At 37.5% G+C, this 13307-nt stretch overlaps 1 protein-coding gene across 1 annotated transcript; it reads left to right on the top strand.

Annotated features, from left to right (window-relative positions):
• Positions 1-650: 650 nt before the first annotated feature.
• On the top strand, positions 651-2117 carry LOC6577839 (cylicin-2). Its single transcript, XM_002003735.2, has one exon. The coding sequence runs from the start codon at positions 1191-1193 to the stop codon at positions 2043-2045; it is 855 nt and encodes a 284-aa protein (XP_002003771.1). The 5' UTR covers positions 651-1190; the 3' UTR covers positions 2046-2117.
• Positions 2118-13307: the final 11190 nt, after the last annotated feature.

Raw genomic sequence — 13307 nt, 5'->3', positions numbered from 1 at the left:
TTTAGTATTTATTTATTAATCTTTTTTTTTTTTTTTTTTAATTTTGTATTTTTAAATTATTTATTTATTCCTTAATAATTCCCCTGTATGTATGTTAAACTCTAACGAATCAATTTCCATATTATAAAAATATAATTATATTTAAGTAGAAAAGGACAATGTGTACTGCACTCTTAAATTTAAAAAATTTTAAACACAACACTTTGTATGCAGTAAATTGTTTAAAAATAAAGTGTCCCATATAAATAAATAAAATAAATAAATAAATTAATTTATTTGTTTATTAATTAATTAATTAATTAATTTATTTATTTATTTATTCATTTATTTATTTGTAGTAATTTATTTATTTACTTTTTTTTTACATCAATTACAAAAATTTCTTTTATTATTTATTCACTCATATTTTTATATACCAATTAATACATAATACATAATACTTTTTCAGTAAATTGTTTATGTTCATTCAACATTCTTCTCTTAAGACCTAAACGCATTTAGTAAAATATTTCAAATGCAATTGCAATTCATTTTAAAAGAAGAAATGAAGGAAAGTCATGATAACATATTTATAATATAATAGATAATACATTTATTTATTTAGCAAACTCTTTTCAAATGAGCAAAACTAAACCATTTGGTGCCTCTTGCATAATATTTTTTATATATTCTATATTAGATACATATTACTTATTAAATTTAAATATATTTTTACTCTATTTCTACTCCCAGATTTGTCCATATCCGGCCAGTCGATCTTTTGGTCATTTGTTGAAATGCCTTTGCAATGAGCGTACGTAACGAAAGTCGCATGTTTTCTGGTCAAAACAAAAAGTGGCAAGAGTAAACCGCAAGAAGTTGGCTATTTGTTGTGCAAGGGTGTTTTTTGTGCTGCTGCTGCTTTGGAAACAGCGTTATGCACTTAGGCACGACGACTAAACTCGACTCGAGTGCGTTCCAAAGAAAATGTTGCCAAATCAGCCGCAGAGCCCGGCAGCCGGGTAGCCGGGCAGCTGGGCAAATGAGGCGTGGCCGTTGGCTGGGTGTCCGGTCACATAAAAAGCGAACGCTGCTGGAGAGCCGCTCACCAGACAACGACATTAAGGCGTGGCAACAACAGCAGCAGCAGCAGCAGCAGCAAGACCAGCAGCAGCTCAAAGCCTTTAAGGACAACTAAAACGGGGCAAGAGATGGCGACAAAGCCAAGTCGAATATCCTGGCAACTGGTGTGTCTGGCAACGCTTGCGGCTTTCGCGGCGACGACAAGCTTGCCCTATCCCTACAGGCAGGACAATGCCATGGTGATAGGCGAGCCGTTGACTGGCAGCGACTTGGTCGATTTTCACGCCCATTTCGATGACCTGCAGCCGGCCGAGTCGAAGAAGCACGAGGAGTACGGCGAGGAGGGTGAATCGGAGTCGGGTGAGAAAAAGCACAGCGAGCATTACAAGGAGCATGGGGAGAAGAGCAAAAAGGGTCACAAGCATGCCGAGCACCATGAGAAGGGCGAGAAGGGCCACCACGACAAGGAGGGCAAGAAGGGCGAGCACGGCGAGGAGGAGGGCCACGATAAGAAGCACAAGCACTCGGAGAGCCATCACAAGAAGAAGAAGAAGGGCGAGAAGGGTGAAAAGGGCAGCGAGTTCGAGGATCACGGCAGCTACAAGAAGGGACACTCCATCAAGGGCAAGCACAACGTGCACAAATTGAACGAGGACAAAAAGGAAAAGAAATACTACGACGAGGATCATGTGGAGGGCGGCGAGGAGAAGCACGGCGGCTTCGAGGAGGGCAAAAAGCACAAAAAGGGCAGCAGCTATAAAAAGGGCGAGCACAAAAAGGGCGGCCACGACGAGCACTATGGCAAAAAGGGTCACAGCAAAAAGGGCCACAAGAAAAAGGGCCACCAGGGCCACAAGAAGAAGCACGAGGAGGCCAAGAAGTGGGGCCACAAAAAGGAGCACGGCAAAAAGGGCGGCGAGGAGCACAAAAAGAAGTGGCACAAGTCGCAAAAGAAGAGCAGCGAACACGATCACGGACACTAGCGGAGCGATGCTGCAACTTCAAAGTCTTTTCTAATTCTTTTCCTTTTTTTCATTAGTCGCAATAAAACATACAAATACATCCAGTTAAAAGTGCTTGAAAAGTTCTTAATTATCAACTGAAATTGGGTTTTTGTTAAGAGCGAACGCGATTCGAAGTGGACAGCAATGAGCAGAAAAACTTGAAAGTTTATTTAGACGACTTGAATTGAACTTCATCATGAAGTTTAATTTATATTGAGTGAGTAATTGCGTGTATCAATCAGTCAAGCAGTCAGTCAATCAAATAGTTGAACAGAAAGTGGATCATAGAGTCAGTCAAACAGTCTTTAACCAGTTAGCCAATTGTTAACTAAACCACTAGTCAGTCACTCAATCAAACTCAGTAAGTTAGTCTTAATGAATCAATCACTTGACAACATATAAGTATGCCAGCTAGTTAATAGGTAAGTCATATATCAGTTAGTAAACTAGATAGCTATCAGTTAGTCAATCAGTCAGTCAATTAGCTAGCAAGTCATTCAATCAATTATGTAGGTGATTAGTTGAATAACAAGTCAGTATATCGCTCAAATTGTTAAGGCCGACAACTAATGCTTAAGAAACGGGTCAGCCAGTTAATCATCATATAGTTGTAAAGTAAGCGATTTGAGGAGCTAGATGAACAGTCAATCAGTCAGTCAATAAGCTTGGTAAAAAATGCAAGCTGACCTTTATTTGCCTTAATGATTCAATAAGCTAGATGTATTCTCCAAGTAAGCTTGTCAACTGTCATTCAGTGCGCCCATCAATCAGTTACGAATTGGCCAATCAAACATACATAATCGATCAATTATAACTTAAATTGTCTCAATTAATCAATCAGTTGTCAGTTTGCTGTCAATAGGTGACTCAATCAGTCAATCAGTTACTCCACTAATCAGATTTGTGGTCAGTCAATCGAGCAAAATTTTAATCAGTTGGTCAATCGAAGTCAGCCAATTAGTCAGTCATTCAACCACTCAAAGATTCATCACTGTTGTAAGTAGTACGTTAGTCAGTCGATCAATCAATGTATCAGTGTGCTAAGTAATAAATTATTGAGTAGATCAATCAGTCGATCAATCATTTACTAACTGGTTCATTCTGCAGTTTCTCAGGCTTTCATTAGTCATCTAGTCATCTAGTCACTTCAGCTGACAAGTTAGTTAATCAGTCAGTTACTCAGTTATTCAGTGGATCTGCCAGTGAAGAAGTCAGCAAGTCAATTAAATACGCAATCAATCCATCAATCAGTTAATGTATCTCGTATGTAGTCTAAAGGTTTTGCAATCTGTCAAACATTCTGCCGCTTTGTCAGTCAGTTAGTTAATTAGTCTGTAATTTTCACTCAGCTAATCAGAACTCACATGCTCGTCAGCAAGCCGGCTAGTCGCTGTCAGGGTTTCAGTCAATCGATTGATTGATTCAGTCAGGCTTTTCAGCTCAACATGTACAAAGACATTTCTTGCTTTGTGATTGACTTTTTATACACGAACCGTATTTTCTCCTAGCTTTTCCCAGCTACCGGACTGGGTGGACTAGGTGGTTTGTCCTTCTGTCAACATGTTTAGCTCTTGCATAAGCCAGGAATAGAAATCATTGTCAAGTAGTCGTAGATGCAGTCAATGCCGGAGCAGGCTTTGGCCATAACGAGATAGATGGCGGCTCAATAGGGCCAAAAGGTAAAAGCCGTGGCATGGCCTTGGTATTAGTCTAATTGCTGACCAAGAGCAGCTGAAAAGATGTTGAATATGTAGATGGGGTCTGGAGTGGTCTCTGAACTGCCCTCCACTCACTTGGCTGTCAGTGGCAAAGCCAAGTTTAATCAACGTTGGCCAATTCTTTTCTTCTTTTTTCTACTCTCTGGTCTATTTCTTATTTGGGTTTTTTATCTTTTCGCTTTTGTATTTTTTTTTTTTTTTTGTCATCTGATGATGCTGCAGTCAAATTAATTCAGCAAATTCAATAAAAACAAGCATCAAAACATGGCAAACAACTTGGAAGGATGAAGCTGCGGCTCCTGCTGCGGCTGCTTCCGCTGCTGCTGCTGCTGCTGCTGCTGCTGCTGCTCTCGATGGCTCCGGCCATGCAATCAAAGAGCGCACAAATAAATCACCAAGCTAAAAACTAAAACCAAAAAAGTGGGTGCTAAAGGGGGCGTGGCACATGGCAAATGGCGTATGGCGAATGGCTTAGGGGGCGATGCTGCACGGCCAAAATGTCAATGCAAATTTAATGGCTGACAATTTATATGCATGCCAAGTGACTTTTGGCCAACTACTGAACTTTTCGTGTTTGCGTTTCTGTGTGTGTGTGTGTGTGTAAGTCTTTTTATACCGCATACCCATTGAAATTGGTTATAGGACGATGTTATTCGTTTCGTACATTCATATGTGATAATCGTCAGCAAAATTACAATTTAATTAGTTTCCGAATTAGGTAACTAATTTGTTCGATTCAGAATAAAGACCTTCTTATGAGTGATCTGTGAATAAATACACAGATTTGTGTACCTTTACACTACATAATAAGTGAAATCTTTTAATCATATCGGGAAATATTGTGTATAGTTTTTTTTTTTTTTTTTTTTTAAATATGTCCAAAAATTTCCGTAAAATAAAAATGGTTGTTTTTTATTTTTATAATGAAACAGTTTTTATCCTTACATCTGTAAACATTTAGTCAAATAAAAAAAAAAAGAAAATAAAGATATTTTTCTCATATTTTGCTTAACCTAGGGTTTAGTTAAGATAGGAAATTAAATTTTTTGCTTGACACCTACAACACCCACATATTGTGTTTCTGGGAATCATAACATGTTTAAGGATAAGGATAAGGATATACAGCGGAAATCTGAAATAATGATTTTCTGTAGAACTGAGAATAAATTTGTGAATAAGTCAGGTTATTTTTAACTCTCACTAGAATTACAATTAAATGCATAATAGAGAGCTCAAAGACAGTTAGTATCAATATATAGAATTTATATACGTGGATTTAATTTTGATTTCAATTAAATATTCAAATTGAAGTCAACTTGAGTAATTTGAGAATAAAAATACTAAATTTAAGCATTTTACTGAGATGATAAATACAAATTGAATACTTGACTTATTCCTACATAAGGGTACAATATTAATTCTTATAACAAAACTTAGAGACTAGCTTATAAATCTCCTTTATAAATCATATTACCAATGAAATAAGTAATCAGCTTAAAATATTGTATTTCCCATATGTCATCGCTTGAGAACATGAAGTATGTAAAATTAGAGAAACATTTGAACTGATAAAAAATTCTAATATATTCCACCAGTTAAGCACAAGCCCCGTGCACAGGTCATTTAGTAGTCAGTCAGTGTTCACTCAACACCACATCAACTTGTTGTATATGCAAAGGATATGCCAGGCTAGCAGTGGCTGGCTGTGGGTGGGGTCGCGGCATGGCAAAAAAGTTCCAAGGTGCCAAGTGGCTGTCAAACTTTTGCCAGTGCGCACTGAAAATCGAATCGAGTCAAATGAAATGAAAAAGTTTTGGCCGTCGAAGCGTCCTTGTGTTGTCGCCATTGCCGTGACACATAAATTAAGGCAACGCATTGCCGTGCCGCGACCCGGACCCAGACCCAGACCCAGACCCAGGCCAGGACCCGTTGTCGGAGTCGGAGTTGCTGCAATTGCAGTTGGAGCTTTGGAGTTGGTGCCGTAGCCGTAGCCGTTGCCGTTGCCGTTGCCATTGCCGTGTGCATGTTAACATTAACGGGTTATTTACGCCGTGCTCGACATTTAAAATGCATTTCCTGCACTCCTGGCCTCGTCATGGGTAGCTCCTGGTTAGACCCGAGCGCAAGCTAAATTGCTTTAAAGCGTGTATTTATAACGGCTCGCGAGAGCTTTATGGCGCTACCAGAGGGGCGCATAAATACGAGAAACCGCTGACGACAGTCAAGGGAAGTGTAATGCTATATACACTATATATATAGAGAGAGAGAGAGACTATATCTATATGGGGGAAAAGCTTCTCTCCTTGAGGTGTTGAAAAGTTGCGCCGCAAATCTTTGGCACGCGATGATCCATCAAGTTCGAAAGATTCTTTCGTATGGATATTACATACTACTTATAATAGCAACAAGAATGTCAGGCAATATATATATATACACATATATAAGTAAATCAATATTTAATATATATAGTTTATGAACTTAATTAAAAGTTACTTAGTTCAGCTTGTAAGCCTAGGTGTAATGCGACTCCTCCTCCTTCTATGTTTATTATACAGATTAATGATCTTTTTAAATATCAGTATACAGATCTATTTATGTGTTTATTAACATATCAAGCCCTCTATCTGTCTATATAATGTAATCCAACAGTCTATCTATCAATCTATGTATTTAATTTTCCTTCTTTCTATTTCCAAATAATATTTTAGTTTTTTCTACCTCTTTCATTTATTTATTTGTTTATATTTTTCTAAAAGAGCTTTTCAATTACGACAGAAACTGAATATGATTTATATAAATCTACATATACATAGCTCACATTTAGTAAAATTTAATTTTGTAATTTTTATGTAGGGTAAATGTGTTAAGTGTAACTAATATTTACACGCTTCTAGCTCTGCTTGAGGCTCAACAAACAGAGTCCGGCGCTCACATTTGTTAACGTTAACTGAAATGCTCTCCGAGCAAATACATAAATGAAAATCGCATTTAAAATGTGTGCGAAAATGTGCTGGTGAAAATGTGCTAAGCTGCTTTAAAGGACATTCAAGGTGTTGTCGTCTGGCAGCTCCCATGGCCCGTTATGACAGTTGAAAGACGTTTTATGGTGAATGGAACTTAAAATGGGTAGCTGTCATTACTGTTAAGTGTTATTTACCAGCACTAGCTGTAGGTGTTGCTGTTGTTGCTGTTGCTGTTGCTGCTGCTGTTGCTGCTGCTGTAAGTGTCAGCCATTCAGCTTGAGTCGTCATCGTCGTTGTCGTCGTAGTCGACGTCGTCGCACCACATAATACCGGCAGGGAATCCTGTCCCCAATAGTCATTGCCTCGTTTATTTATGGCCACGTTTGACAAGCTTTAAAATGTACGCGCCAAAATCCGCTAAACTTTGATCGCACTTGCGATGTGTCTGCAGCGCCAAATCCCCCACGCAGCACAGCCACAGACAAAGCATAAGCTGCACGTGCAGCAGCTGCCTGCGCACCTGGCTAAAGGTCTCTGCACCTACACTCCCTCCACCACTCTCGCTCTCTCACCCTCTCTCCCTCTGTCACTCTGTCTCTCTCTCTCCCACTCTCAGTGTTTCTTTGGCAGCAAATGCAGCGTGACAGTCTTGGCTTTTTCACTCAGCACACAACATGCGGCTAAAATGTGGGCGCACAGCGCAGGTGGGCGTGCCCGGCTGCTGTGTTGCTAGCAAACTTAATGCAACGCTTCAGAATTCAATAAAAAATCTTTTGTTTTCCCATTGAAAAACTTGTGAGCTCAGGCTGCTTCGTCTCTATCGCTTTCTCTCTCTCGCACTGCTGTGGGCTAACAGGCCATATGAGTTACCGGCAGCACCTTATCGACTATGCCACGCCCACCATTCACTGTGGCGGCCACCCGTTCATGTCAGACTACTTGTGGTAAATTTACACGTACGCTGCACTTTTACGCTCTGCGTTTTTAGCAACATTTTCCTACGGGCTTTTCCACTTTTCCACTTTTCACATGTGTGTGTGTGCGTGTGTGGCACGTATGCATTGTCTATACAATTTTAAATGATTTTGTGTGTGTGTGTGTGTGCGTGTGTGTACGGCTTTTGATTAAGCTCATATTCGCTTGGCGTCTGCTCGCAGATTTCGAGAGAGCTTTAATATGGCAGCATTCAAAATAATGCAATGAAATTTGTAAAATGAAAGCTGAGCGAAACAAAAAAAAGCAACAACAGTAGCAACTGAAACTGGAATAAGAACAACGTGAAATAAATAAAAAAAAAAAAAATAGCAGCTTTTGCTCTTAAAGCTAATTAATTCACAATGCGTTAAAGTCACATCGACGTGGCTTTTGGATTAAAATTAAAAAAAGCAATCGACTCCGATTACATTAAAAGGGAATTATATTAATACATACATATATGTCTGCATATCTGTAAAACAATTCACATTATTAAATGTAAAACAAGAATTCATGAAAGCCGTACAAAAGCGAAGCATTTTGAATGCCAGACTGGAGCCGTACAATTAAATAATACGATATGCAAAGCATCATAGATAGATGATAATGAAATTCTTGGAATTTTATATTGCTCTCTGCTAGTTTATATTCAATATATATGTTAATATATATATTATTATTAAATGCTGAAATTTGCATATTACTTGATTATAAAATTTAAAACTAACTCAGTAAATTTCCGTATTTATAGGTTAAAGAAAACTATGAATTTTAATAGTATGTATTACATACAATACATAAATATATATATATTTTTTATATTAAATATTTAATATCAATAGAGCGTTTTAAAACAAAGAGTTTAAAGAGAATTAATTTTCTGTTGTTAAAAACATTATTTTTTTGTTATTATTAGATTTGTATTTGAGTTTATAAATCTTTGTATCTTTGTAACGACAACATGATGTGATGATAAGAAACACAATGTATTGCAATGATTTAATATTGAAGTCTCTGCACTTAGCAGTGTATTGCGCAGTATTTACTACTCATCTAAGCCAACTACTCAAGTTAGCTGCTATTTGTTAGCCTCAGCCACAGTCAACAGCTCTCGTCCGGCAGCCTCTGAGCTATTGCATAATATTTAACGAGATGAAGCCATCGACCGAGCTCTAGCAACTGCAATTGGCCCAGTTGCAGCATTGACGAGTGGCGCGAAATTGTTTTGCGCGGATACACACACACACACACACACATGCATACCTGCACACAGTTTTACTGTTTTGTAGGTTTATTCTTTATGTGTATTGATTTGAAATAAATCTCATTGTAAGCTGTCCAGGCGCTGCTTTCTAGCTCCTCCCACTCGAGCCCCACTCGCCCCCTTCAATCTTTACTCTGTATTTCAGATTTCCCATATTTTTACCTTGTTCCACTACAAATTGCAATGTTTGTTTGTTTGCTTGGTTTTTATTTTTTCGTTGTTCGCTTTTCCTTTTCCATTTCTTTGTTTGGGGGGCTTAGCATATAACTTACTGTCATATTTTCATCTGGCGTGGCTTTGCTTTTCGTAGAGCCTCCCTCGCCTCCTTCCACTCCACGCCCACCTATGCTAGCTGCTATCTGCTCCACGCTGCGGCTTTTGTTATTATTGTGCATGCTTTCTATTCAATGGAGATTTTTCTCTCGTTTTTCCCCATATTTGCTTTTTGTTTTGCTAAAGTTTTTTTGGTTGTTGTAATTTTTGTTGTTGGTTTTTTATACCCTGAACCCATTTTCAATGGGAAATCAGGGTATAATGGTTTTGTTGAAATGTATGTAACAGGGAGAAGGAGGCGTGGCAGACCCCACAAAGTATATATATTCTTGATCAGGGTGACGAGCTGAGTTGATTTGGCCCTGTCCGTCTGTCTGTCCGTCTGTCCGTCTGTCCGTCTGTCCGTCTGTCCGTATGTATGAACGCGTCGATTTCAGAAGATATAAGAGCTAGAGACTTCAAATTTTTTTTAAAATGTCCGTAATTACAGCGCGCATATCAAGTTTATCATTAAAAATCGATAACTCATCTCGATCTTTTTTTATCGATAAAAAACCTTATCGAAACCCAGTTATAAAATTATATCTTCTACACCTTTATTGCTAGGGTCTCCAAATTTTTAATGTATGCTTATATGCAATTTATACAATTTCGGTTTTTGTTAAAATTTACCCCCACCTCTAAATTCGCCCCCTCAAGTTATTAAACAATTAACTTCTCATAGTAAGCGCACACTGCAGCCCATGCGTGTTTATGCGTGGTTGCTTGTGTGTGTATGTGTTTGTGTATGCGTGTGTTTATGTGTGTGTGTGTATGCGTTAGAGTATATATGCGTGTGTGTGTGTAAGTGTGTCTGTATGCGTGTGTGTGTATATATGCCTGTGTGTGCGTACGTGCGTGTGTGTGTGTGTGTGCGTATTACTTGTGTAAGCTGAAAGTTGCGAAAAATGATTGAAATATCTATTGCTCCAAGGGTTCAGGGGATCTCGTAGTCGAGCAGTCTCGACTAGAGCTTTCTTACTTGTTTTTTTTTGTTCTTGTTCGCTGAATGTCGGGTTCTTTGGGTACTTTTGCTTCTGGATTTTGTTAACTTTGTTATTTTTGCTTTCCAGTTCTCTATCGTGCTCTCACTCTCGCTCTCTCCCACTCCCTCTCCTTCTCTCATTGTGTAGCATTGTAATGTTGGCTGCTTCTGCTGCTATTCAATTTTCAATAAAATATGTAAATTTATACCGCATTTCGTTCTGCTGTCTGCTTTGGCTTTCGACTGACTCTGGCTCGGCCTCTGCGGCTGCCTTTTATCTCGCTCAGCCACCGCTCATCGACAACATTTGATAGCTACAAGTTATGGGCCACCCACTCGCCATTCCTTTCGCCTCTCTCTCCCCTCGTCGTCTCTCACGCTGCTTCTTTCTACTAAGCAGCAAAGTATGTTATTAATTTCTAATTTGTTTATGGTTATTTGTGCACAAATCAAAGGGCAAAAGATTGAAACTTTGACTACGTTCGACATCCCTGCAGTGCGCAATGTTTTATGCTCCTTGTTTCTATTCTTTCTCTGTGTTTTTAAGGTCAGGATTTTGCTGGCTTACTCGAATGTCATCCTTTGCAATTTTCAACAATTTTCCCTTGTAATTTGACCAACATTAGAGACTTCTCTTGTTGCTGTATCAAATGACTCAGTTTTAATTAAAAACTGTTTACATTTTGGGCTCAAAGCGCTTACCGAACGGGCTTACTGTATACTGAGAGTTTATATTGAAAATGGAGCTGATGATGTTGCCATGTTTAGCTTTCTAAGTGCGGTAATAAAGGACACTCTTGGGGTTGAAGACAGCAAATTTAACATTTTTATTTGTATATGTAGTTTAACTATATTTCTGGGAAATTGAATATATGGTTGAACTAATCTAATATAATAATATATTAGTAAAATTCTTATCGAGATTCGCTTAAGCATAAACGTATTGCATTTCGTTTTAATGAGCAAATAACGAAATTCGATTACATTTTCAGGCATCGGTACTTGAAGTATTACCAACTTCGGGCGAATCCAATGGATTATTTCATCTTACTGAGAAAGGTTCGAAGTTAAAGAAACCTATTGCCCGTGAATGGGTTACCGATGCCGATTGGGATCTCGATGCTGAGAAGTTATTTTTAGCTACTTGGAATTTTGATGATTTTCACACAATTCATATTTGGAAAATTATATAGAAATCATTTCCCAACCCAAATTTACAGCTGAGTGGATAAGCCGCACTTCGATTGCCAGGGCCTGTATAAATAACCTTCCCAAAGTACTTAGAGCTGATTCACATAGTTATTATTTATTATATATATGAATGCTTATTTATGGGATATTTATATACATAAACATATATGTAAGTATATCAATTCTCTCCTCAGAGAACCCTTACATACTTACATATTTATTATGGTCTATGGCTGTGCGCGTTTCCTTTTCCACGAACTTCGTGAAATTCTCTGGGCTGCACAGCCTGGGCGTGATAATAAGTTGAGGTGAGAGAAATGTAATTGAGTTTGGCCCAAGCGTGTTGGTATACGCACGATTAATGGCATAGTGGAATGGGAAAATCAATCTGAAATTTAACCTCAGTAGACAAGTTGTGAGTGTCAAAGCCAAGGAAATGCCTAACAAGTAAAGGCTGTAAGACAGTTTATATAGGGAATAAAATTCTTAATGACATGGCTGATTCTTTGACATATAATAAAAGCATTAATAAATAATATAGATTATTTAGTATATAGAGTTCAATTCAAAAATTCATGAATGCAAAATTAAATATTCAACAAATAGCCATTATTTTCTATATATATTTTTAATTCGCATTTATTTACTTCAATTTTATCATGATCTATATTATTCCTATTCAATGAATATCTTCAAATAAATTCCGATCAGAACTATTTTTTATTTATTGTCGTCTTAGAAGTCTTCTAACTATTGTAGCTGCTTTTGCAGCTAGTCAAGTGAGAATACAAATAATTAATGATTTAACTTCAATAGCCTCAAATCAAATCAAATCGAATGGAAATAGAAATGGAGATGAAGATGGAGCTGCAGATGGAGCAGGAGACGGAATTTGGCAAGGGGAATGTCATGACCATTTGTACGTCCGTTTGTTGGCTAGTCCGCTTTGTGTTTGGCTTGTGTACTTGTATTTGACTTTTGCATTTGCCAAACAACGCATTCAACATTCACTCACTCACTCATTCATTCATTGTCATTCGTTTGCTGCGTATTTATTCATGCATTTGTTTGCCTTCTGACGCATGTTTCCGAAAAATTATGTGCAAACAAAGTTGAATTAAAAAAAAAAAAAAAAATATATATATATATATACATATAAAAAAAGATATATATGTATGCATGTACGTATGAATATGAATAAGAAAATAAAATAAAAATGTCAAATAAGCGCAAACTCAAACAAAAGCGAGTCGAGGGAGTCAAAAAACCAAAACAACAAAAATCAAGTTGGCATGTGGCTATGGGGTGTTACGGGCTGTGTAATACGTGCTCGGAGCAGTATATAGTAAATGTGAATCTTCAGCTGAGAGATAAAATGATAGAGAGCATGAAAATATGGAAAATGAAAAATATATTTAATTATTTCACTACTTTTAACGCCTTTCCCCTATTGCGAAGTAGGTCTTTAAAAATATACAATGGAATATCAATTCTATTTCAGTGAATATAATTAACTATATATTGATTGATTTGTGCAAAAGAAAAGAAAATATTCTTATTTCAAGCTAACGGTTTCTTACATAAAACATCTTCCATAAAACTTAAATACATTGCCACAGCTGCTATTTGCAGTACTCTATACTTTAATGTGCAGAAAACGTGGATGTTGTAAACAGAACTTTTATTCCCACAAAGAAGCCAAAAAATGTAGTTGAGAAACAAACGAACAATTTGCGCAAAGCAAAGTTTATAGCGAACTTTGCACAAGACCTTTAATGAAATAAAATATTCCAAATGCTCCACCTCAAGTTTTAGTACTCTAGTATATAGATA

Source organism: Drosophila mojavensis, unplaced genomic scaffold, assembly GCF_018153725.1.
Source record: "Drosophila mojavensis isolate 15081-1352.22 unplaced genomic scaffold, ASM1815372v1 contig_49, whole genome shotgun sequence".
NCBI lineage: Eukaryota > Metazoa > Arthropoda > Insecta > Diptera > Drosophilidae > Drosophila > Drosophila mojavensis.
The sequence above is the reverse complement of the archived record's forward strand: the minus strand, read 5'-3'. Positions and strand labels throughout refer to the sequence as shown.

Bases quoted from the DNA above. Each gene is read 5' to 3' on its own strand.
- LOC6577839 (XM_002003735.2), top strand. From the start codon at position 1,191: ATGGCGACAAAGCCAAGTCGAATATCCTGGCAACTGGTGTGTCTGGCA.